At 36.0% G+C, this 27,613-nt stretch overlaps 1 protein-coding gene across 2 annotated transcripts; it reads left to right on the top strand.

Annotated features, from left to right (window-relative positions):
- Positions 1-9,878: 9,878 nt before the first annotated feature.
- LOC139960218 (uncharacterized) lies at positions 9,879-26,898 on the top strand. 2 transcript variants are annotated; one of them, XM_071958409.1, is made up of 3 exons: positions 9,879-10,061; positions 13,763-14,145; positions 21,598-26,898. In XM_071958409.1, the coding sequence occupies exons 2-3, from the start codon at positions 13,912-13,914 to the stop codon at positions 21,817-21,819; spliced, it is 456 nt and encodes a 151-aa protein (XP_071814510.1). In that variant the 5' UTR covers positions 9,879-10,061; positions 13,763-13,911; the 3' UTR covers positions 21,820-26,898. The 2 variants fall into 2 exon arrangements, 1 of the variants encoding a protein (XP_071814510.1); XR_011790429.1 differs by having other exon boundaries at positions 9,880-10,061; positions 22,052-26,898.
- Positions 26,899-27,613: the final 715 nt, after the last annotated feature.

Genomic DNA, 27,613 nt, shown 5'->3' with positions numbered 1-27,613 from the left:
TAGGCTATCCTAAGTATTCGGTGGTTAAGCTGTCTTTCCCTTCGAATGCAATACTAATATGCCGGGCTTTCTTTTATTCTCCTTCAAGTGTAAATTGTAAAGTCTTGCTCCCTGTAATCTCTGGTGGAATAAGTTAAAGATATTGGAAGACAGTTCTGTCTAAATTCTGGAGGGTGTGTGGCCAGGTCTTAAAGATTAGCTGTATTGGCCCCAAATATGCTAGATATTCGAATATGGTCACCTTTGGTCAATCTTCTTAAACTGTTTTTATTACACTTGAACCTTCGAGGAAATGTTCCTCACTGGGACATTCAGTCATCTTGTGTGTTCCTTAAAAATGTCTGAGAACAATTTGGAGATTAAAGACCTCCAGGAAAGTACTTTTAGCAAACTTCTAGCAATTATAGCGTGCTATAATTTGGTGCCCGTGCAGACTACATTTAAGTATAATCTGGTAGGGTGTGAAAAGAAAGTTATGTCACAAACTCTATTTGTTCTAAATTTGCTCAAAACACCTATAGGTTTGCAAGCAACTTTGCAGACCCCTCAGGAGCCTAGTCATTTTCATCGTGCATACCTTGTGTATATTAGTTGTGAATGTTTTCATGTTAGCTCTGTGCTGGTAATGTGTACACAGAGTAGCAGCCCTCATTAAAGGTCTGCTGTATAGACCCCAACTAGCACACTATCATGGAAATTTTCTTGAGATTACATAATCGACCTGCCTTGGTCGTCACGGTAAAACGACCTCTTTTTACCAATAAGTCTGCAACGCTCGCCACATATTTTTTTCTTGTATGATGGTCTTTGTGTGAACGCTTTTATGATTAGCTACATACTAGACATGAACATATTTCCACACAGTGTTTACACAGAGAGCCTAATGGTGTTAAGAAGCTATGCAGGCTAATTGTACAGCCTGAGGTCGAGTTACGACCGTGGCAGCCTGAGGTCGTTTACGTAATCACAAACTTTCCCAGCTATAGTTGAGCCAATAAAGCATATCTTTAGGTGTAATTTTGTTGTATTTATTATTTTGATCTCTTGTGATGGCAAAACTGCACACAGAATGTATTTAGTATTTACTTTGCCCGAAACCGTTAGCGTCTACTGAAGGTGTGTACCGTTATGATCTAACCGACATTGAATTAATGTGAAATTAGAACATTACAGTATTAGAATGTCTTTAGCCATATGGTACAGACTCCATCTGACCAGATATAGCAGATAGGCTAGGTGATATAGTCTTTCTTTTGTAGCCTATTGTTAGTCCCAGGGATGCTTATAGCTACCTGCAGCCTAACAAAAGGTGTTCGTTGCCATGACAACCTGTGGTCTAATTCAGTAGTTGTGCATGGGTTGAAGTACATATAGTATTCACATGTATTCACCTGTATCCCACGCCTCATCACTAGACAGATGTAGTGTGGGATGAAGAAGGGAGCGAGAGCTCAGCTCTTGTTACTCCCCTACATTGCAGATGTCTGTCCAAAAGTCCCTTGAACTGATTTATACTGGTAGCATCAATGGCAGACTGTGGAAGGGCATTCCATTCAGATACAACCCTGACCGAAAAAAAATGTCTGCGTACATTCAATTTTGAATATTTTGCGCACAGTTTCATTGAATGGCCTCTAGTAAAAGAGATGTCGCTAAATTCAAACCATAATTGAGGGCTAGCTTTTACGTAACCTTTCATGATTTTAAAAGCTTCAATTAAATCTCCTCTTAGTCTTCTGGTGGATAATGTGGTGAGATTTAGAGCAGAAAGTCTTTCATTGTATGGCAAATGCCGCAAAACAGGTATCATCCTTGTAAATCTTCTCTGTACTTTTTCCAGATAATCTATATCACCTTTTAAATATGGGTTCCAAGCTTGAATGGCAAATTCCAAGTGTGGACGAACAAGAGATTTATAAAGTTGCAACATTAATACATGTTCCTTTGTTTCAAAAGTTCTGTAAATCATTCCCAAAATCCTGTTGGCTCTTTTCACACAGGCAACAACTTGTGTATTTAATTTGAGAGAGCTTGAAACAATAACACCAAGATCCTTTTCTTCATTCACTGTCTCTAATGGCTGACCATTCATAAAGTAGTTGAAACGATGATTATTATGACCAAAGTGCAGAATCTTACACTTGCTCACATTAAATAACATTTGCCATTTCTCAGACCAGAGATGCAGCTTATTGATATCCTCTTGCAAAGATAATGCATCGTTTTCATCTTCAATCCTGGTAAAAACTTTAGTGTCATCTGCAAATTTTAAAACATGGCTAGAGATTTCATCATCAATATCATTGATGAAAATCAAGAATAATGATGGTCCAAGGACTGAACCCTGTGGAACTCCACTTTCAACTGGCAACCATGATGAAAAAGTACCATGCAAAGCCACTCGCTGTCTTCTGCCATTAAGCCAGGCTGAAATCCATGCACTCACTGATCCAGAAATACCATGAGATTCAATTTTGGAAACAAACCTTTTATGTGCCACCTTATCAAAAGCTTTAGCAAAGTCAAGATATGCAACATCAACTGGATAACCTTTGTCAACTTCATTGGTAACATATTCAAGAAAAGTCAGAAGATTTGAGAGAGTAGAACGTCCTTTAGTAAATCCATGTTGTGTATCCTTTAGTAATTGATGATCATCCAAGTGTTTAATAATAGCATCCTTTATCAACATTTCCAAAACTTTACAAGCCGTTGATGTCAGACTTACAGGATGATAATTACATGGATCATGCTTTGAACCTTTTTTGCAGATAGGTATTACATTAGCTTCACGCCAATCATCTGGGACAATACCTTCATCCAGAGATTGTTAAATAATATGGCAAGAGGGCCAGAAATTTCTGGAGCCATGGACTTTAAAATGTTATTATACACATTATCCGGTCCTGGAGCTTTGTTTGGCTTCAAGCTCTTAATCTTATTTAAAACATCATCATGAGTAAAGCACAGACCTGACAATACTTCCTCGCTTTCTCTTGTAAATACACGATCTGGCACTGGTAAATGTTCAGTGGATTCACATGTAAACACCGACGAAAAGTATTGATTCAATACACTTGCCATAGATTGATTGTCAAACACCACACCACCCTCTGAATTATGAAGAGGTCCCACAGTATCTTTAGTTTTACATTTTGAACGTACAAAAGAATAGAATGACTTTGTATCTTCTTTAATCTTATCGCCTAGTTATCTTTCAAACTGTCTTTTAGACGTTCTTAATTCTGTTGTAGCTTCATTAAGAGCTTTCTTATATTCTGACTCTGCTGTCTTTGTTTGTAACATTCTGAATAGTTTCCATTTCTTGTACTTTCTCTTGCGTGCTTGAAAAGCCTTGTAATCCATCCAAATTGGCTTTTTACTTCTTTTTCTCTGACTCCAGGAAACAAAGTCATCCATTGCCTTATTCAAAATAATCTTGAAATGGTTCCACATGTCAACAGTATTCAGCCCATCAAATAACTTATTCCAATCAATACTTTGCAGATATCTTCTCATCCCATCATAATCAGCCTTTCTAAAGTCTCGGAACTTGTTAATCACCTTTTTGACATTCACTTGAACAATACGCTCAAACGTGACTATATTGTGGTCACTAGTTCCAAATCGTTCCATAACATTAACATCTTCTACCATCCCAGGTTCAGAACTGAAAACCAAATCCAGTATAGAGTCACCTCTTGTTGGTACATAAACATGTTGAGTGAGAAAACGGTCTTGTAAAAGATCAAGTATAAAGCTTGACCCTCGCTGTTGGCTGTTAACGTTGACCAGTCAATTGCCCTTCGATTGAAATCACCCATTATCAGTGAATGCTCTTTTGAAGCACATTCTATCACATTATAAAGTTTGTCCCTATCTTCAATTGTATTGCTTGTAATATCATAACACACACCGATAAACACCTCACTATGTTGTTTTGTTTTTATTTTGCACCACACACTTTTAGACTCATGTGTAGGATCAAAAGAGGTAACAAGTTCATGAGATAAATCATTTTTCACATATAAAAATAACACCACCACCCCTTGAAGCTCTAAGAGGGTTTCTGTTCACAACATAAGCAGTGAATCCAGAAATATCTAGTTCACTTTCCAAAATTGATTCATTAACCCATGACTCACTAATACCAACAATGTCTGGTTCCAGCTCACTTATATATGCATCCAACAGAGATATCTTGTTAACAATGCTACGTGCATTAACATAAAACACTTTAAGTTTATCCACCTGTAGAGTTATATTTTCCTTGCTAACTGGTGTTTTCTGAGATTTTTCATGAAAACTAAAATTCCTATTTACACTATTTACATCTGAATTCCAAATTACTCCTGTGGCGGGGCATTGGGGGCCAACACTTGAATAATTTTGCCCCCAATGATCCTTAAGTTTTTTTTCACCATGCCTCATTCTTGACTGCATTTCCTCTCTCAACTGCTTCCCTTCTTTCCTCTGAAGGAAAGTTAAATCAGGTCTGATGTAAACATTCATATAATCAGGGTAATTTCTGAGTTCTTTTGCCGGTTTGAGTAACTTGGATCAAACCTCACCATGCTGTAATTCAACAATAAGAAATCTTCTGTCCTTCATTCGTTCCACAAGTACAATTTCTAATGGGCTTACATCAAACTATTGAAAAAGCTGCTCCACATGAGCTTTAACTTCTGCGTCAGAAACTTCATCCTTGATGAGGTTATTAATGACAACTCTTTTTCTCCGTCTTTGTCTATCTAATGCTTCTTTCACTTCCTCTGAGACCTGCTTTTGCATTGAAAATACTTGGGGGTCTGAAATATTAATCTTTCCTTCGAGCTCTTCAATTCTACCTTCATTGTTGCTCTCATTGTCACCAATATGTGCAAGGGATTTCTCTGCTTCTTTAGTTTTGTTTTCAATTTCTAATAACTTTGCTTCCATCTTATCTTGCTTTTGCTTCATTTTTGTTATTTCCACAATTAAGCCCGATGCATACCTCTTGCATATCTTGCATTGCCATGGAATATCCTGTGATCCTTTATGGCCAAATTTGTTAAGTGCTGCATACAGCTCTTCATCCCTCACAGTCTTTGTGAAACCAAAGTTTACAGATGTCACATAAAACAGCCTTATCACTTGCACTTATTCTATCTTCACACCTACCACAACAACCTCTTCTTGAAGCTGCCATGTCAAAAAGAGTACAAGGAAATGGGCCTTGTCAGGTAGAAAAGGCAGAATCCTAATTCACATCAAAGCACACTAGCACAAATAAATTCGCAATAAATCTCAAAGTTGAAATATAAATTTGTGCAAATGGTCATAGGTTCACATGATGAGCTATAACATTAGGCTAAATTGTAGCATAACTGGTATGGTATATGGACATGCACATATACAGTAGAATTTTCACACAAATTGAATCCAAAAACATCCAAGCCTTCCAGCAAAGATATTAACAAATGTCCAAACTGAGGCCCACAGTAAGCTCAAAACTGCTCAAAAAGTATGATTTATCCACAAAAAGTTAAGTAATGCTTATGAAAATCCAATATTAACAGAGCACAAATCCAACAGTTCTGCACATTGATCTACCAAGATGGACCCATCAATATGCTACGGTACTTGTTGTTGCTATTATTACTAGCTGAGGGATTTCCCCATCAGTATATAGTTGTTACTTGTAGACCTCATGTAAATAAGAGGATGTCATGAACTTAGAGTTAAACACTCGCCCCTATTGGGATATGTTCGTAGTGGAACAAGGGCAACCAGCTTCTACTTATATGATATTGCAATATTCCAACATTAATGCTACTATGCCGACTAGGGATAGACAGTCCACTTATTTATGGAGCACTTTATTATTGCTGTATGAGCAACATAGGGAACTTGTTGTATATGGTTTACAGCCAGTTGCATACTATTGTATATGTCTTGAAGGGTTCACTTTATTATTAATATACTTTATATCTTTACGTATTGTAATGCCGGCTAGGTATAGTAAGATACGCCATATGTTTCACTCTGTTCACTCTGTATGAGGTGACCAGTTTGAAATCTGTATATGCCAGATCACTGTTGTTGTGTCACCCTTACTTATTAACTTCGTGTACTTGTACATGCATTAGGTAGGAGGGTCTACCCATGTCAAGTTGGGCTTTGTGTATATTATTGCATATTTCATACTTACTTTTCTTGCCTATTAATTTGTTACTTACTACGGGAGATCGTTGACACCTTGCACAATGTTTCTTTTGTTGGCAATATAAGCAATGTGTGGTGACCATTCATCAAGACACTCCAAGCTGCCATACATCTGCAGTATAGAGACGAGCGGTAGAAGATTATTAGACATAAATTCTATTAATTTCCACACAGAACTTACGTTATGTTGATGTAGTCGACATCTTACTGAGGGACTGGTCGATATCATCACTAGACGACGCACTTAGGAGAGATTGTTAGACGCCGGAAAGCCCTACTCGTGGTCCTGCGAACCGAGGGAACGGATTAGATGCACATCCACTCTAAGACGTATGCTCGCAGGATGAGGGACCATTCTGCACGGATGAGTGAGATAGAGCGCCTCCTGTATTGTAGATTAGTAGATTAGTAGAATGAGTAGACCTAACGTAATGACTTCAATTTATTAATCTTGTTTATGCATCCATACTTGTAATCCATCTCTCACTTTATGGTGAATAAATAGTATTTATCCTGGGGATTATCGTTTGTTTGTATTCATTTTAATATATTTGTTTGTTATATCATCGTAAAAGTAGGCGACTAGGCGTCTAGGCAGAAGTTGAACCCCGCTTCCTTTGATCTAATGTATCTTGTGGTTGCGTTAGGCAGCACAGCCTAGTTCTTAAACTATGTGCTACAAAAAGACACACTTATAACCGCATTTCAAAAATGAAACATTTCAATTACAACAATTCTTTCTGCTTCCCGTTCGTATTGAGTTGAATGACCAGAGGCTAGGTAAAGCCTTTGTATCAGGTCTTCAGGGACATTTTATAACCTCACTCATGTATTTAGGAACAGTATGGTAAAGGTTCCCTGGGTAGCATCCAATGAGAAGCATCATTTTAGAAGGCTTTTTCATCATGTCCTCCCCGTCTAAATGATAACGGACAGACGAGTATTTGTGGAAGTCTATTTAAGGGGACAGAGGATAGCCTCCCGAACGGCAGGACGATAATCGGTCGGTTGCTCTCAAAGAGAAGTTTTAATATTTGAAGGACGAATTGTATACACGGACGGTCAAAAGAATGGCTAAAGGCACTTCAAGACACTCCTTTGTTTAGTGTACATTCCGATTGGTTTGTGTGTGTGAACTTTATCTTTGTTTGGTTCTCCCAGACAAGTCGGAAGGAATCAATTTGAAGTATTTGATAGCGGGTTTGTGGTCAATTGGACCATTCAGCCTATTAGACATTATCAATAGAAAGATTCTTGTCGGGTGGTCGCTTGTAGATCTCTGTGGTAGGCTTTGTACTTCTGGACTCGAGGCCCTTTGCTCGAGAGCCTCTTCCAAGCTTCTCATGTTTGCTAACAATGGGTACAAGGGTACGGCGAGTATGGTAGGCCATATGGGCCAAAATAATATACCTTAATTTATACGCGTATTAAATCGAATGTAAATATATCTATCTATCTATCCATCCAGCTATCGATCTATCTATCCATCCATCCATCCGTCCATATATATATATATATATATATATATATATATATATATATATATATATATATATATATATATATAAATATATATAAATATATATATATTTTCAATTATATATATATATATATACATATATATATATATATAAACATACATATATATATACATATATATATATATACATATATTTATATATATATATATATATATATATATATATATATATATATATATATATACATATAAACATTGGCCGTTTGCCAGCAGTTACGTGACGGCGGATCTGTAACCAAAACACTGAGAGCGTCAGAAAATGTTATCATAAAATTGGCAGCAGCGTTTAATCACACTAAGTGTTCAAATTCTTTCTACTCAATGAATAAATACTTTAGCTATTCTCCGGCAGCGTAAGGCGGAATGTAAAGCCTATAGTCCATCGTTTGTTGGCAGTACGCCGACAAAGTTTATTTAGACAGAGACGGCAATTTTGATTTTCCAGTTAATAAATCCACGACTCAACGATTCACACAAATTTGATGAGTACCTATCATCAAGTCAAACTTCCGGTTATCTATGGTCGCAGCTGATCAGTGGCGCATCCAAAGTGAGGGGTGGGGTAGGGGAAGGAAGGGAGGGAGGGGAGGGAAGGGGAGGGGAGAAGGAAAAAAGTCCAGGACTATTGTCCTTCGCTTGCCACTCCTCCCCGCCCCACCCCATCAGACAAACACGGGGATGCTATTTTAACCGACCTAAGAGATTATAACGTCTGTAATATGAGGCGGTTCCTTTTGGAGTTTTGTGTATCATCACATGAGTTATATACAGCTCGACAACCAGATATTTAAAATAATCTTTATGCTAACAATAACGTGAAAGTTTTAAATTGTCAGTTATTATTGCGTAGCTTTTGATGAATTAAAAAAACCCCCATCTAGGTCAAATAAAGTGAAGAAGGTAAAATCCGATCAAACGCTTAAACCTTACGGGGGGGGGGGAGGTGAGGTGGGGCGGGTAGGTGGGGGCGGACTGAGTGAGGCGGTCTCCTTCGTGCATGTATAGGCCTACCTTCTATTTTTAATTCATCATTGTCTATGTTGAATTTGGCGGCAGATTGGTGATTAGAATTCATTTCTGTTTTGGTTCTTAACCTTGCGTTTAAAGATATTTTAAAACGTCTTCATTTATTGTTTGGATTTTAAAAGTTTCTAATGTTAATTGTGCATCATGTTACCATCTCGCATATACTTACTACGGTTACATTGTACCTGAATACAGTACTACGGTAGTTTATCATATACAACCAATCCTGAAAAGAAGCCAAAACCTCGAACGAGAGGACATTTTCTCGCTTTAACCTGCAACCCTATCGGGGCCTCTCACAAGAGGTTTTACAAAATAGACCTAATAGACCCCGGCTGATGTGGAATGCCTCGCTATTTGTCTGCCCCGAAAATCCAATTATCCGGTTACAATTCTTTTTCTGAAAAGAGAGGCGCTTACTGATTGTGCCGTCAATTTCTGGCTGCCTCACCACTTAGAAGATGCTGGCAAAACGCCAACCACCTTTCCCAGACAAAATCATCAATGGTTCAAGATTCATCAGACCACGCTCTCAAATTTGATTGGCTTAGCGTAACCGCTAAGTTTACTATTTTCATTTCATTGACTGGGGTATAGTACGGTGGCCGAGAAGTTCTGTAAACACATGTCAAGCATAAACAAAATCCCGTAGATGGAAAACAGAAGATTGTTACAACCAATGCAGCTCATTCGTTCTAATATTTTTTTTCTTGTCTTTTCTTTCATTGTTTTTTTTATAGAAAAAAGCTTAGAGTGAAGATATCAACAGATGACAAACTGGCGAAGTCACGGCGGTACAGTATAACATCACAGGTAGCATAGCGTAAACGTTCACTGGTCCTTGAGTTGCGCAACTGAGTCACGTGATATTCAATTATTCATACCTCGTTCAGTGACGAGAACATTTCATTGATTTGTATAATTTGTTTTATTTTACTTCGCGTCAAACATCAGTTTCTTTTTCGTCAAGTAAAGACCCGTCCTAAAATGTTGGCACAGATTATATTCTAATCGTTGGGGTTTCCCAGTTTATTTATTTATAAATCTGGGTCTGTGCCAAACCTCTCGGCTACCGTAGCAATGAAATAGTACAAACATAGTCGGCGTTTCCCGCCGACTAACCTCAGAAATGTTCTGATAATTCAAGCGAAGGGAGAAACAAAAATTTGTCTTATCCCGTAATTTCTTCTGAAAACTTACTTGGCAAACTTCAAAGATCGTTTAGACTCATAAAACAGCCTTACAACCCGTCGAAAACTCTGGATTTGAGTCACAGTAATCGAAAATTGAGGTAAGTTTACTAAGAAGGAAACACGTGCGTTTATTTTGTAAACATTGTAGTAAAACTGAGGCATGCTGGAATTTTGTTATGACGGCGAGTAAGACGGTGTTCAACGCTTAGTAAGGTTGGGTATGCTTCTGTGGTTAGGTGACTGTTTGGTATTATGTTTGTATAGTTACAACGCCATAGATCCGGGTGCGACAGAGTGTTTATAAATAATTACGGGTACTTTTATTGATCGTCTTTAAAAAAAAAAGAAAAAAAAGAGCACTTAAAAAATTATGGTTTTGCAGTAATGTTTTCGTTTCGTGTAAATTATAGGCCTACGCTTTTGTGAATCACGTCTAAACTATATAATTATGGTCTACGTCAAGCTTAACGTTTAAATTTCTTCTAATTCGATGTCCTTCCGTTGCGTTTGGAAATCTGTTTTGTTTTTAGTTGGCGTTGAAATATAATTCTAACCAAGCTGTGTGTTGTTACACAAGATTCGTGATATCGCCTATTCTATAGGTGATTCTAGCCGTTACAACTATTTGGAAATTCCTCATAGAGAGTTGAATAAAGCAAATCTAGCACGTTGGCAATATATTGTATCACTTGGAAACCTTGAATTAAATGCCGCATTTCGGTAATTTTTAATGATTTTTACTTTCACTGAGAGGATTAGGGGACAAGGTAGGGGAGGGGGTACCCTTACTGTGGAATACGGTTACGCCAGAAACGAGTTAGTAGCGTTCTAAATAGGAAAAATTTCACTGATTTCTTATATTTAACTGTATATATTTAATAAAATGGTGACGTTGCGTTCAATATTCATAATTATGCCACTTATATAAACAGCTATTTTAATGTTCATTTTGTTAGCTCGAAATATAATTTTTTATTTTTTCCATCTCTGTTATTGACTCATTGGACATTAATACAAATAGACATGATAATTTTGTGAGTTCTTTAGTATTACAATACAACTCAATCATTGCCTAACAATTTAATATTTTCTTATCTTTAGTTTTAATAGTACATAACAATATCAATACAGTGCAACCGCAGAGACAAAACGTACAATATTACTATTCAAATATAACAATCGCGACTTGCACAACGGAATAGAATTAATTTAAAGGTCACGATTGTTAAATAAAGAAATAAAAAATGCATGCCTTTCAAACCCCAAAACCAAATGGCAAAGATTCAGTGTTAATTATTGTTCATCTTGCGATTTTAATCAATTAAGAAATTTGTCGATATATGTGAAGAGAACTACATGCATAGAAATATATCACTATCCATGCATGGAGACCAATTTTTTTTCAGAGTTCCATGAATTGTTTTCAATATATTTTTTATCATTTATCTTTGCGAGTAAAGCAACAAAGAAGTAAAAAAAAAAAAAAACACTGAAAACGAAATGTTATGATCAACTTTGCAATCAAATTTCGGTAAATGTTTTATATAAGATGTGCTATTCTTGTTTCTATTTACTGCCGCCAAAGGAAACCGAGTTAGAAATTTGGATAGTTTATTTCCAAGATTGCATTATTATATATAAAATTATCAATGCATGCTTAGCAGAAACAAAATAATGCAATGTCGTTGCTTGTGATTTTCTGTTGTTATGATGCTTTCGAATAGTTTCGTGAAAGCTATAAAGTAAACAAAATATCAGTTTATATCTGATATTTATATTAAATATTTCCTCTTCGTCAAGACTATAAACAAAGAACGTGTTGTGTTGTATGTAGTTAACACAGAAAAAGTTAAATACTTACATATTAGTTTGATTTTTTCTTTATCAGTGTCTAATTTATGTCATAATCAATGCTATCGTTGATATTAATATTCATAACGTAATATTTTTGCAGTTGATGTTATTTTGTTATATAATGGTATTGAATTACTTTAATAAAACATCATTGATTTACAGGTTAACAGAATTAAGTCCAAATTTCAACGTATACTTAAATTGCATAGAAATTCAATGGTTCCTAATAAAGGCTCTGACACTGATGAATACAAATTAAGCCCAGACACTGAAGATTTTTTAAACAAAATTTTAATTTTAATTCAGCAGAAAATTTAGTTTTATATCTGTGTGTGTATACGGGGTGGTGAAGGGGGGGGAGGAGGGGAGGGTTTTGGCCAGTACTGAATACTGCTCAGTCTACAAGCGTGAAAGAAAATTGTAACTAACAAGTATAAGCACTACAGGAGTTTTGCTGTTGTTCTTAAATCGAAGAAAACAACAACAGTGTAATAATTCAACGTAACGAATGTAATTCTCATCTATTCACTTAGTATACTGGGCACAATAACCCCACGGCAAAATGTGTCATGAAATCCTCCTAAACCGTAAGGACGATTGACTTGGTATTGGATGTAGTGCATCCGTGACTTATGACGTCATAGTGTCAAAGATCAGATGTAAAAATTCAAATATTTATTTATATATATATATATATATATATATATATATATATATATATATATATATATATATATATATATATATATATATATATATATATATATATATATAGAAAAACAGTATTTAGGCCTTTATACACTTGCGAAAATGCAAACATGCTCAAATTTGTGCGAAAAAATTCGTTTTCACTAACACATTGACCCCAAGGCCGATGGATTTCAACTTGGTGGGTAGTATGTGTATGGGGATGGGTTATAGTGCCCGTTTGACTAATGACGTCATAGGTCAAATTTCAAATAATCCCCAAAACAGTATTTTGGCCATTACACATGTAACAATATGGCGGAAAGCTTCAAACACATGTAGGCTACCTTCAATTTAATTAATGCAACCTTACCTTCCAATTAATTAATGCAAAAAACCAAAGGTCACGTGGTCAAAGGAGGTAATGATCAAACGAGGAAAAACAACATGTGCACGTTCCAAAATAAACCTTAGACGTGTGGTTAACTTATTTTAAGTTCCAATTCCAGGATTTTCCAGTAAACTAAGTTTTATTATTAACAAAATTGCTAGAAATGTTAATTTAGTAAAAATAATATGTTCCTCCTATGTAAATGCCAAGCGATAAAATAGCTGAAAGTATATATCGTACCATGAGGAAATACTGTACCTAGTGACTACATGGCCTAAATTAATGTTTATTTGTGCCTATATACCCAAACTTTGGCATGAGACCTGCAACTCCATGGAATGCCCACATGTGTTCATGGTTGTATTTTTTTTTTACTTTTCAATAACTTGAAATGAAAGAAACAGTGACCCTCCTTGTTTTCGTCAGTCATTGTGAAAATAGTTAAACCCTTCTAAAAAGTTATAGCAAACGTCTGATTTTCCTAGTAATCTCTTGATGACGTCATGACTTGTCATGATTTGATCACATGCCATTAATCTGCGGCGCCTTTCTATCGCGCTGTACATATCTCTCAATCTATCTCTACGGTAGGCTCTGTCACCCGCTCCTCCGCCGTGTGGAGCAATAACCTAAATGATGGCGCTATTTAACGTAATAGTATTACCGCAACAAGGAGGGAGATGAGTGGGACACGGTGGAGGATAATGTGAAGCGGATGATTTCTTCAGAAAAGTACAAAATTGTCCCTCGACGATACTCCGATGTATTTATCTTTCTACTGGTTTGGATATTAACGCTTCCGATGATAAATGATAATATGTAACGATATAATTATATTAATGATATCATCTTTACTTTGTTTCGTAGAGACTTCGGCAGAATAATCAACAGATAAACTACAGCAGATTGAACAGAAAGTTAAAGGAAGATAAAAGAAACAAGAAGAGAAAAGAGAGAAGAAAAACAGTATAACCTCAAATTACAACCAACAAATACATCAATCATCGATCATCAGTATGGCTTCCATATCTTGTGTAAAACGGGTCTTCATCTGTTGCTTAGCAGTTTTACCCATCATTATCGCTGTGCTCCTTCCAATCCAATCACAGGCAGTGGTCATCACCAAAGAGAGAAACATTGAATCGGACGTCTTGGGAATGTTATTAGAGGGCGACAAACCTGAAAAATCGGAAAATGCCAGACGTAAAGAGATCCTAGATGAGATCAATGATACAGCCACGTCTATTGAGGTGTGTATGTCTATTAGTATACTTGCAATAATTATTATTATTTACTTATTCACGTCAAAGGGATATTCCGGTGGCAGGCAATGCAATACTAACATAATTAGAGAGAATAGAAAATGGAAAAAAAATAGAAGAAAATTCCACACTGTTAGTTGAAACCCCATGTCAGTATATCTTGCCCCTAACTCGAGATAAGGTTCATGAATGCAATCTGTCTTTCGATTGGCTAAACCTTCAATTACTCTAGGAGGTTGATGACATCACAGTAGGTATACTGTGTGATGTCATCACATTTCATGTTGTTTAAAGCTTTTACTAGGTCCTTTTAATATCTTTTGTGTTGATTTATCCTGGGAATGTGTCAATATTCTCTGATATCAAAATGCGATGTTTTTGTTGAAAATTATCACATTACTCTCTCTGCTTTTACCACTCAATTTGACTAATACGTTACATCGCCATGCTAAGGCTATGGGTGGGTGGGTAGGTGGGTGGGTGGGTTTGACATAAAGATAAAGAAATGTCTAGGAATATTTCGTTCGCAAACATTTCAATTGCAGCCACCAGACTATCCCTTTCATGTTACAGAGTGAACATTAATAATTTAATAAGTGTAGAAAGGGAGGGTGGGGAGGATTAGGGATTTGTGACCAAGTCACCCACTAACGCGCCTTGCCCCTCCTCATTTGAGAGAATAACATATTTACGGGTTTCATCGTTTTGAACTGCGAACAAGTTTTACAACATACGCTAGCTTAGAGAAATGAAATAGGCTACATTTTCAAACACACGAACACCTCCACACTACCCCAAACTTTTTCTGCCCCAACATGTTCCCCTTCCCTCCCTCCTGCAAGAAAACAAAAAAACTGTTTTAAAAAAACTGTTTATGTCACTGGCAGTCATTTCAACTCATTATTACATAAAATCATGTGCCCCCCCCCCCCCTACATGAAAAGTCAATCTGTTTAAACATTAATTCAGCTGAGACATTTCGATTGGAAATAGTTAATATAAAAATTTATCAGCTGAACATAACTGTTACATAAATAGAAGCCTCAAGTAAATTCCAGAATGCAGGTCATATGCTAATAATAATATGTATGAGATGTCAATAAAGAATTTTTTACCTGTAAAGGCAAAGACGGCAGAAGGCAGAGTGTTATAGACTTGATATGTCATAGGTGTTTAAAGAAAACGTCATACAAACAACAAAACAAACGTGGTCTTTTGCTAGACTAAGTAGCCCAGCCACTTTGATGGAGAAGCCTTTAAATGTTAATTCACAGGATCTCAAAAACTCAAAATAGTATGATACAAGCTAGATTGCTAGCAGTGTTTTTTTTTTTTGAACGATCTACAATATATCAAAATGGCATTTGTTCCTATTGCTGTTCTTCGTTTACCGCCTTTCCATATTATAATTTGTAGATGGATTTTCCCGCCTTTTTTTATGGCAACATTCCCTACAAATTGAGATCTTGCCGTTCTACGATTGGGTCGCTATGGCCTGTGCGTTTTTATTATAACTTATGGCGAATGTTTACCATATGAAACAAAAAATATATATTTATCAGGGTGTTTCATGATACAATTCTTGACATACAGAATCCGTAAGTCTTCAATTTTAATAATAGTAATAATAATAATAATAATAATACTTATTTGTATAGCGTTTTATACTGACGGTCTCAATGCGCTTTACAAGAACAAACAAAATGAGTACAAAAATACAGTATAGTAGAACAATAATTTTTAATGATACACGAAAGGATCGAGACACTTACAAGGTCCAATTGTAAGGTCCAATTTTAAGTTTCGTTTCCATAAAGTACGGTATAAAATGATCGTGTCACATTAAGTTACTCATGCCATAGAGATATAAACGTATATGAGAATACTTATGCATACGTCTTATTCTCATTGAATTATTTGACTACCGCCATGCCTTTTACCGCGCTGAGAATTTTTTGTTTTTCAATGAGTTGGTCGCCAATTGTCAGCAACTTTTACCCAACTTTTATCAAGTACAACCAAATATGAGATCACCAGTGTTCAAAGAAAGACTCCTTGCAATATTTTCCTCGTCAACTGGAAAGTTACTCTGTGGTTTATAATTACTACCTTTTCTACTTAAAATTGAAACATTTCGTCGCTCAGATAATTTTCATATTTGTGCTTTCCCGCATATATGAAAGAAGTCAGCAGTGTTGAAGCTTGGTGAAAGTTGTCTCCAATAACACACCATTATGCCACAAACGTAAAACAATCGATCGAATTGGTATACTTAATGTATACATGTCCGTATTAGGTATAAGAACATACGTCCTGTTCACTTGGAGTTAACAGAGCTGGTCAAAACATTTGAAAATACTGTATACATGGATGTTACTATCAGATGTTCCCCATATAGAGTGTGGTCTATAAGAAATCACCAATACCTGTACACAGGCTTTCAAATTTTGATATTTTCAAATTTTAATTAGTGTTATTCATAGTAATAATAAAAAATAAAAAAATTCATTGCAACTTGATTGTTACAACGATATAATAAAGTGAAAAATTAATCATTTAATCAATAACATTCGATACTCCGTTGCCGAGTTAATTGTAGTTTGTCAATAAATTGCAAAGTCACCTTGGAATTCGGAGTCGTATACTATACCGAAACACACACTGCAAACTAGAACCAAAATATCCTGTGTTTTTAACCGGTTTTGTCGCTGCTTTGATTAAAATGATGACTTTTTGGTAAAATTTTAGTCCTGATATATGTGATAATCTAAGAACAAAAAAACAGAAGGAAAAATTAAACTTGAGTGTTAGAAGTGTTTCTACATTAGTACAGCTATCACTTGTTGTCAAGATATTATCTTATAAAATGTGTTAAACCTCTGCGGAATGCCTCCTGATGACGTCGATTCCTCAGGATTAATGTTAATGCCAATCCATTGTTTTTTATATAAATTCTAATAACTCAACCAAAACATGTTTTTTGTTTAGTTCATATTAACAACAGAACACCCTTGGATGACATTCGACACTTTGACAATTTTATATATAATATATCGTAAAGAAATATTTTCAGGCCATAAGAGTGTTATTTTTAATATTATATCGTAAAAATATCATTTCAGGCCATAAGAGTGTTATACTTTTCCATTGAGTTTTGTGTTGCTTCTGAGGAACCGACCTAATGGGTCCGTATAGTAGACTATACAATCCAGTCACTTTAATGGCTGAACCTCAACAGTCTAAAGGGTGATTTCTCAAAAAGTTAAGTGTTGTAGGAATACAATCTGGATTAACAGCAGTGTTTTTTCTTCTTAACAGTCTATGAAATATCAGAAATAATTGTGTGCTTAACCTCCCATCCTTTAAACATCTCTGATTTCTACCCAAATTGAGTTCACACGAGATATTTTGATTTAACCATTAAGGTACTTTTATTCGGTTGCTTCACGCGAAAGAAAACGAAAATTGCTTCAATCGAAAAGGCTCAATAGACCACGAACATAGCGTGTGGTAAGAGCGTGCGTATTTTTCCATTGATCAACTAGCCACGCCCTGTCTATACGCTATGAAAACCTATACATTATTTGTGTCCCTTTGCTTATAAACATATTTTTTAGTTTTATTTGACCCTTCATAGTGTAACGCCTTTGCTCGTAAGGTCGTTGATATGACAAAATTCCCAAAAGGGCTGTCTCACGCAATGTGATTCTTCTTAATCGCGTGATTATAGATTTCCTTTCTTCCAACCACCTGTTACAAAAGTATCCGCTCAAACTTTTTGGTGAAGCCAAAAAAAAAAAAAAAATTGAACAAAAAAAAATTGAAAATAAAAAAAATAAAAATACTTTCAGGATTAATTATGTCAAGAGCTTTGAACGCAGTGATTTCATAGAAAGTTTGATTTGCATATTATAAATTTGCCTTGGGACGTCAATTCACTCTTTTGATTCCTTACCGACGGTAAAATGAATCTCTGGGGTTGGTGATGGTGGGCGACCGTTTGGATGTGTGCCCTGTGTGTCTGTCTGTGCGACGCATTTGTATGTATAATAAACGATGACTCAACGAGTGCATGGTATTACATCTATACCCTTGCTGTGTGGGTCCGCCTTATAGTGAGTGTCAAAGTGTGAACACTTTTTAAGCCCTGCTTACTCCAAAGACAAAAGTTGGATGAAGTTCATTCACACTTGTTAGGGTAAATCTACCAAATGATTAAAATATCCCTATGATTGTTTACTTTGGAGGTTAACCGTAATTTAAGGTCCAAGTGTGTAAGCAATGCATTTTAAACAAATTATAACGACACAAACCCAACTATTATTGGTCAATGTTGAAGAGACAAATCTTTATTTCATTTCGGAGATATGACAGATTTAAAGATCCTTCACACACAAAAGTGAAGTCTAAAATATGACATCATCGAGCTACATGCTCTTCAATTTATTATATTTGACCTTATTTTTATAACAATGTTTACTTCCAGTAATTGAGATACATATTGAAGGTCCTATAACATGACCCATCATATGATGACAAATGGTGAAATGTCAACAATGGTGGCATTCTACCTTGAAAATATGAAAAAGAAAAAAGAAATAGAAGAAAAGGTAACAAGCCCTAGAGACTATATATATATTGGGTTTATTACGTCACTAATTTATAAAATGATAACCCCTCCCCTCCCCCACCCCACAGGCACGATGTTTACACTACGACATCTCACAAGCTAAGCAGGACTTTTCTTGGCTATTTTGGGGTAATTATTCATCACAGAGCATTTTGTGATATAATCTAAAGATGATGGTTTTGCTGAAGAAATCCTATAATTAAGTAAGAAAATAACTAGAAATAGTTACCTCATAAACAATTTTTGACGAAATACATTATGGATAGCTAGAAAAGACCATCGGTAGAAGGTATAAAAGTTAACAAGCCATAGACAACTTTACGCATTTATGGAATGCAATTAGATAATAAGAAAACAAAATCATCATCATCATCATTATCATCATCATCATCCATCATCATCAGCATCAGCATCATCATCATCATCATCATCATCATCATCATCATCATCATCATCATCATCATCATCATCATCATCATCATCATCATCATCATCATCATCATCATCATCATCATCATCATCATCATCATCATCATCATCATCATCATCATCGCAACATTTGTTTGGGAACGTTCTGGAAGCTTTGGACAATCTCATACATCTAAAAGTTGAGAAGTCCCCCTTGGAGAGAGTCAAGGATTGAATGCTCCCTAAAGTAGTGAAAATCATTATTTGCAAAGAATGAATGTATGTCGTCTTTGCAGCTCAAAACCCCTAGAAGAGCAAATTGTGGTAGACTTCCCTCCTAGGAGGAGAAATCTGAAATCACTCATCGAAAAGTGTGTACACTCTCATAGAGAGAATGCCCTTCTCCCTCTCATTGGAATCAAACAGTACATATTATGTGTGGAATGGTTAAAATCCCCACCGAGTTCGTCGCGTATCCGAAGTGTCCAAATGAAACGTCTGCGGTGCGTTTTCGTTTTTCATTCGAGCTGTTTTCTGTGTGAGCGTCACGTTACCATGTAGCTGTAGATACCTGGGAATGTAATCTCCCAAGAACAATACAGGAGAGAGGATGCGTGCTAATTTGGCAGCTGAAATATTCAATCAATGTAACCCCTTAGCACCGGTTAACATTCTATCCGAAAGAGGGTATACCATTGTAGATTACTGTCACAAGTGAGAAGAGTTGAAAAAAGAAGAAAAGTTCCCGTAGAATTGGATGAAACACAAAACAAGACATTCCCATGTAACCATGTCTCTATCACTCTCTCGTCTTTATTTTGTACGGTATGTCCCTTTGCCGATACTTTCGTGGGGGTTTGTCTTAAATTATTGGACGACACTAACTGACGTCATTTAAATGTACAACCAATAGGATTCGTTCTAAGTAAAAAGAAACATCTCTCATGTGTAATGTTTATCAACAACAAGAAAAGAAATAAAGAATGTTGTGTGTATGTGTATCGAAATGGTAAGAAACGAAAGTGACGTATTCGTCAGGATTTCGGTGGGGTCTTAGGTTTGCAGTTGATATGGTCTTAGTTTTGCTTGTCTTAGATCTTTGTTTTGTAGACACCCAACAATTATTTTTTATTGCTACACGATCCTGTGATCAGTACAAGTCTCCCTTCTATTCATGTAAGAATTATCAAAGGAGTTATTAGTTTCCATGGTTTCCCCTCAGTTAACCCTCTGCTTGCATGACCTATGATCCCATAATGCATCACCACAAGGACATTGTGTCATTTTTGTCATCACTTCTGAAATCTATACCAAATTGTAATGACCTCTTTATCTTTAAGTCTTATTTAAATTTTAGCGTAGCCATTGACAAAACAGCTAGTGTGAGGGAAAGTATCTAGCGCATCCACCATAGGTAGACCTCTTTGAAAATATCAATTTCAGGATTAATAACTGCATAAGTCAAACTGCCACACAGCTTCCATTGAGCTGATCATTATGACACATTCGTGTGCACTTTGAGACGAGAAGGACTTGGAAGTAATATAGTCCAAACCATTGCAGTAGGTGGGGTCTTAGTATTGCAGTAGGGTCTTAGGTTTGCGTTGGTGGGGTCTTAACTTTGTAGTGGGTCTTATGTGTTAGCTTTGTAGACACCCGATAGAAACCGAAAACTACTGGCGATATAGTGGTGCATACAATAACTAATCCTGCCATACGTTTACACTATGCAGACCTTGTTTTTGAGCACAAATATAAGTTCGCTGATAACTTCTAGGACAGTGCCTATAAAAAATCAGAATAGGGGCCAGGGGCCCCTTGTCCCCTACCTGAATTGTGTATATATTGTCGAGATGGTTCCTTCAGGCTTATTTGTTGTAACCGTAACATGTTCATTGAGAACCATCCTTTAAACGTCCCTGTAGTATGGTGTTCGTGGTGTGCTTAACCTCATAATAATCTCGTTTAAGTCTTACTATATTCTGATTCTAACACGCATAATTATAACGATTGTTGTCAATCGGTGTACCATGCCTTACTGTATTAGTCTGTCCCCTGATGGTACCGAAAGAAACCATCTCGGCACGCGGTTATTACACGGTCGTCGAAGTAATAGTCGTTCATCGTTCTACCGTGTCCTACTGTACCCTCCATGGTACCGAAATAAACCATCTCGTCACGCGGTTATTACACGATTATCGAAGTAATAGTAATTCATCGTTGTACTGTGTCTTTACGGTATACCCTCCTCTATAAAAAGCGACGATCGCCGATGTTCGTGTACGGTATCTCAGAATATCGCTCTGAGATATGACACCGACATTCTCCGGCAGCGCGCGTGGATATATAACCGTGAAAATATTATCCGTTCCACTTGGGATATTCTTTTGTATCTCCTACAGGATCTGGAGTACTTACTCCATGTTGTGCGAGCCCAAAATTCCAACAGCAGAGAGCGCCGTCAACGGAGCCAGCAAGGGTACCGTTGTTCTTTCTATGTCTCCGAGCCGACCATTGTGCGGGGTTACTGTTATTACGACTTTGGCAATATAGTTACGTGTAAATCTGGCAACAAATTAAGTTTTGAGGCGGCAGAATGTCCTCGTAGTCGCCCTGGAACATAAACCGGTTTTTCATAAATTGGTGGTAAACTCAGGTCTCTGAAATACAATTTTTTTTGTTTTCTGTTTTTTTAATTTTTTTTAATTTTTTTGAAGAAGGATAAAAAGAAGAAGAAGAAGAAGAAGAAGAAAAAAGAAAAAAAAAATAGGAAGGGGTTCTTAGGACGGTGAGAATCAAAGGTCAAACATAAAAAACAAGTAAAATACAGCTGCATCTCCTCTGTCCTCTTTTCAGGCTCTGGAATATTTACTCTCTCTCACCCGTAAAAGACATGCCTCGAGGAGAATCGCTCGGGACCCCAGGAACTCACGACGTGAGCATGAGTGCACTTTTCTTCTACAGCAATTTACCCTGGTTACTGGGTATTGTGTGATTCCGTCAAGTGATGAGCGCGAACCGCTTTGTAGCAACCTTACGCTTAACATGATAGGACATTCTGCACATTGCAGAGGGTAAAAATTGGCAACAAACCTGCGATCTGTTTTTTTATTCTTTTTTTTGCTGGCAAAACAAAATCATTTCACGACAGAGATTATTGTTGATATGTTCGAAACTAACGAGGACAAAAACTGCATTGGTGTGTTGCTATAGTAATGTGTTATTTAAAACACCCAAAAAAAAAATAGAGCTAAAAAAATAGAGCAACAAAAATAGAGCAAAAAATAGATCAGTTAAGTTGCTAAAAACAGTAGTCTTATCAGTGTTTTGTGTTTTCTAACAAACAAATGGTTGGTGTGTTTCTAACATAAATCCATAAAATACACCATTGCAGCAAAAGTAAGAGGTCGTTTGAAAAAAATATATATAACAATTAACCAGCATAGGCTATATTAATGGTGTGCAAAATATGAAATAAAAGCAGCTTTTTTTTCCAACGAAAAGTGCAACAATTTTTTTTTCTAAAATAATATATACACGCTAACTTCCCCAGCTAAGGATATACCTTCTTTGATTAACTATATATATACGCAATAGGAATATAGAAAGGTTTTCAGTCAAAAGAAATAAACGAGGTTAGGGTACATACAGTATGAAATCAAATATAAAGATTGGTGCATAAAACAACACGTTATGCGATACATCAAGACAATATCCACAGCCAAAATATCAACCAATAATAGAAACGTCAGGTAACATTAATAACAGAAAGCAAAATCACCCTCCCCCCCCAAGAAAAATAAATCCGAAAGACATTAATTGCCATATAAATTTGAAACCTTAGTCTTATAAGTTTAATAGATTGTAATCGGCAAATTGTCCGTTTTCTGCAGCTGAATTGAATGTGAAATTGCGCATGTTAAAGAAGGGGAGAGAGAGGGGGGGGGGGACCCGCGCCAAGTTTCGTAATAATATTGTTTTGGTTACGGTCGTATTGAGTACAACTTACCAACGTGCAGCTGTATAAACTATGTTTATGTTTGACCTTGGGTTCTTTCATCTTTGTGATTCCTATATTAAAAAGATGGATATAGTGAGATGATATGTCTTTTTACTATAGAACATAATGTCTCCATTTCTATTAAACGTTTCCATGTCAAGTCTGTAAGTCGAACTTCTCTCATTAAAGGGGTATTCCGGTGGCGGTTAATGTAACACTGTATTCTATTTAGTAACAGTGGGTGGGTGTCTTATGTCATCTTGGTAAGGTGTTCATTAAAAGCCTTTTCTTTCCTACTATAACTATATCCTTCAATCTTTGGCAAAGGAAAATGCTACGAAGACGAGGTGTTATAACACTGCAGAGATGCAGATCATTTCCAGCATTTAAAAAAAAATGAATTGGGAAGCAAAACGATCTTAGCCACCGAAATATCCCTTTAATATTTGTTTAATATAAGAGTAAGATGTTAAAAGATGGAGATGGTGCAATATATTGTTGTACTTGGACCTCCAGAAAGATGAGAAATTGTATTCATTTTTACTCGTTAGACCTCTATGCGGTACAGAATTGTGTATTTATTTGTATGAAATGGGAATGAGAAACCATCACTTTGTCTGTACGTCCATACACGTACATTTTACTGTTACCTTTCTATTTCTCGGAGGAAAATTGTCAAATCTTATCGTATATTTCCATATACTCTTTTTTTAAATCTTAAACAGATCATACTTTGATTGTACATTTCTATGATAATGATTAAGTTATAACTTATAATAACAATAATAATAATTATGGTTATGATCATAGTAATAATAATAATATATTAATAAATAACTTAAGCCTTTTCTACGGCTACCTAATCTTTTCATCAGAACTGAGTTCAGGTTCGCGGAACCGTTTGAAAAGCAGCTAATGTATGGTTCGACTTTACATATTCAACTGAAATAGAAAATAAATAAATAAATAAATAAATAAATAAATAAAAACCCCAAATCATCAATAACTCTGAATTTGATTATAACATTGAAAAAGTTTGAAAGGGTCGATTGATGTAGAAACAAACGAAATATTAAAAGTCTTTAGTATTGCCTCCAACGGTGCATATTTCGGATGAGGTTGTTGTGCATGACCCTCCAAATTATTCCAGATATCGAACAGGACTAAATGTTATAAGGAAATGTTTCAGTATAACTGTGGACATAAAAACCACGAGTAAAGTTTGAAAACTGCTCACAAAAGTTGTTTTGTTTAGCGTATTAGGAGACAACAAAGATGAGTTTAGTATACATTTGTGTATTTGATATCATCGATTGACTTTACCAGTCGCTGAGAAAATGAAAGTCTTTTGGGGTCCGATAACATAGTGTCGAATTTATTCACTATCAAATGCAAATTTTATTGGTGAAGTTAATAACAACATAATTTATGAAAAGATCTGTTTACTCATCATCGTGAAATGTGTAAAATGCTTAGCTAAATGTGTGTCAGGTAAGGCAAAACAACAATAACAAAAGCCATTTTCATTGTTTCTTCGGCAAAGTGGTCCAAATTGAACTTGAGTTTTGATAAGTAACGTTTGAATTCTGGTAAAATTGTTCGAACCTATGGTTTATAAAATATAAAAGCTTCATAGACGATTTTATACACATAGATGAAAACTCGCTTTGGATTACTCAAAGCACAGGAAGCCTTGCTTCATTTAGAACATTTTACAAGTGATAAACAGAGACATCACAGGTCACATCATCATAAGAGAGTTAGTCTACTACTTAGCATTATTTCAAAAAATTGTTATATTATGGTTTATTAGTCTTATGAAAGTGTTAGTTGTACGTTTTATTTAAAAAAAAAATATCGAACCAAGTTTTCCTACCTCTCTGGACGGTTAATGGTACCGTCCTAATGAATATTCATTGTATATAGGCCTATGAATACATTAATTTGTAGAAATCATTATTTTCATAAGAAAAAAGACAAATTTATATATCTTCGATATTTTCACCTTATCAATATGAATTACCTCTGCAAAACTCAACGGTCAATTGAGTTCACGAGTACCGTACAGATATATATGGTTTTAAATACATACATTTTGCCTTGAATCAATATGTTTATGTGATTATATATAGCTAGATGTCATCATTGCTTAACATATGCATTCTTTTTCCATTCTTATTAATATGTCGTACTTGTTCTCAATATATTGAGGGTGGGGGGGGGGGGGGAGGGACTTTCCATGGTAATTTGTCAATACAAAACAATGTATTGATAAAGAAATAACTATTATGTTTATTTGATCAGGGCGTACAGTGTTTTCCTAATCATTTATGAAGTTCGTAATAGCCAATTACTTTATAGCACCCATTTATGTATCTTTGTTTTCAACTGTTGTTTTACAACTATGGATGATGACCCTTGTCATGAAGGAGCAGCTGTCATGGATTTCCTCATATAATCGTAACCAGAATGTAAGGACACACCATATTTAGAAATGATACTTCCGTGAGACGTGTACAAATTTTCACTTTGAAAGGAAATTACCAAAATTGTGATTCCATTCGTAAAACAATGTAAGGCCGATGTTAGGAGTCGCCTTGAGTTTGCCAGCTACCTCTAGATGTTAGAGATTAAGGATGCCAAGTTTTGGTCAGACAGGCATCATTACTCCATCTCACTACTTCCTATACTATATATATATGTTTTGGGGTAAAAAAGGTCATTGATGTGTTCTTATATACACTTGTGTCCAAGTAGGAAAGTAATTTCACTGCAGTAGTACTCAGTGGGAGGGTTTCAGTAAGGGGAGTTCGGTGGGGGGGGGCATGGGAAAGTCTATGTCAGGGTTTCTCAAGATGAGATGAATGTTAAAACCTACAAACATTGATTTGTAACATGAAACCTCCATGACTAGATTTGATCGTTAGGGATTCTCCCCTCTTAGTCATTCAACAGTGTCTGCGAGAGGCGTTTACTGTCATTATATGGCTTTCATGTGATATGGCTGGTTGATTGCTTACACTTTAATTGCAGTACTAGCACTGTATTAGCAAGATATGTGGAACCAATCTGCATGCTTTTCCAGTTCAATGTTGTTCGTTTTGTGTTACAAATCCACTAGATATACCATTACTGCAAAAGCACTACACAGGGTCCAAGGAACCTCATGTTTTGTTATTGTTGAAATGATGCCTGCACTCGGGCAAGAGTCTTCAAAATGTTGAAGTTGGCAAAGGGTCCATTGCAGTAAAAATTAGTTTTGGTTATCCAAGGTACATAACTATATCGACAAATTAGAGAGAATAAGAACAATCCAATGATAAAAAAATAATAATGATAAGAATGGAAAACATACAATGAGCTTCTCCCTTACATTACCCTTCGATTAGGTAAACATTCCGTTCCACTTCTTGACGAAAATCGATAACACTGAGATGATCCAATCTTCCCCTTTTTGAACATCCTCATGTTTGTTTTGATTTGAAGGATATCATTTATGTACGAATCTTTTTATTTGATGTCTGTATATGCCTTGACGTTAGACGCATGCACACGCATCCGTGCTTTTAAATTTTCCCGTGTGTTGATGTATATGGCTGATGTAAATATGACCAAAAAGGACGTTTTTTGTTTTGTTTTTTTCTAAGAAAATTAAAAGCCTATTTATTGATTTCAATAAAGAACGAATTACAATGCGACCTGATTTTATCTTCAGTTTTGTTTTTGTGTCCCTCTCATTTTCCTCTCTTCTTGCTTCGTGGAGATATTTATAACAGTCGGAAGTAATTACTGTATCATCGTCCAAGTGAATAAGTCAGAGAAGAAGTCACAAAATGTTACTCTAAATGGCCAACTATAGACGAACTTCCTTCCTAACCTTTCATTAATATGCGAGGCATGGTGTTGTGATTGAATATACCAACTTTTACTAATATTGAAAGACATATGATTATTTTTAATCCCGAATATAACTTTAAATTGTCGGATAGGTTGGCCATGCCTTAAGACAGACACGAATCCTATCAACCACCCGCAACAAATCCTATCAACAACCCGCAACAAATCCCATCTCCAAATTCCATTCAGTTGTTCCTCTTCCAAATGGACCCTCTTCAAACCAGTGAGGACCAATATCGGAACGATTTTGAAGGAATAAGAAGCAACACCACTGTCAACACGAGTGCTACATTAAACCAATCACTGGGGAGAGGTATGGGCCTACCTAAGTAAAAAAAAAAATAGGGGGGGGGGGCAGGGACCATTGCACAAGAATACCCACATCAACTAACAATATCCAAAATGTAAGTGCTCTCTGTTAAATGCTTAAAAGGCTTAGTTCGTTCCTCTTTCCTTTGGACGATGACAACGAGTTAACTAAGGAATCTATAGGGATGCCAAGGTCCGGTTAAAGACGTGTT

The sequence above is a fragment of the Apostichopus japonicus genome, chromosome 19, assembly GCF_037975245.1.
Source record: "Apostichopus japonicus isolate 1M-3 chromosome 19, ASM3797524v1, whole genome shotgun sequence".
NCBI classification, from domain to species: domain Eukaryota; kingdom Metazoa; phylum Echinodermata; class Holothuroidea; order Aspidochirotida; family Stichopodidae; genus Apostichopus; species Apostichopus japonicus.
This window is presented reverse-complemented; position numbering and strand designations above follow the sequence as displayed.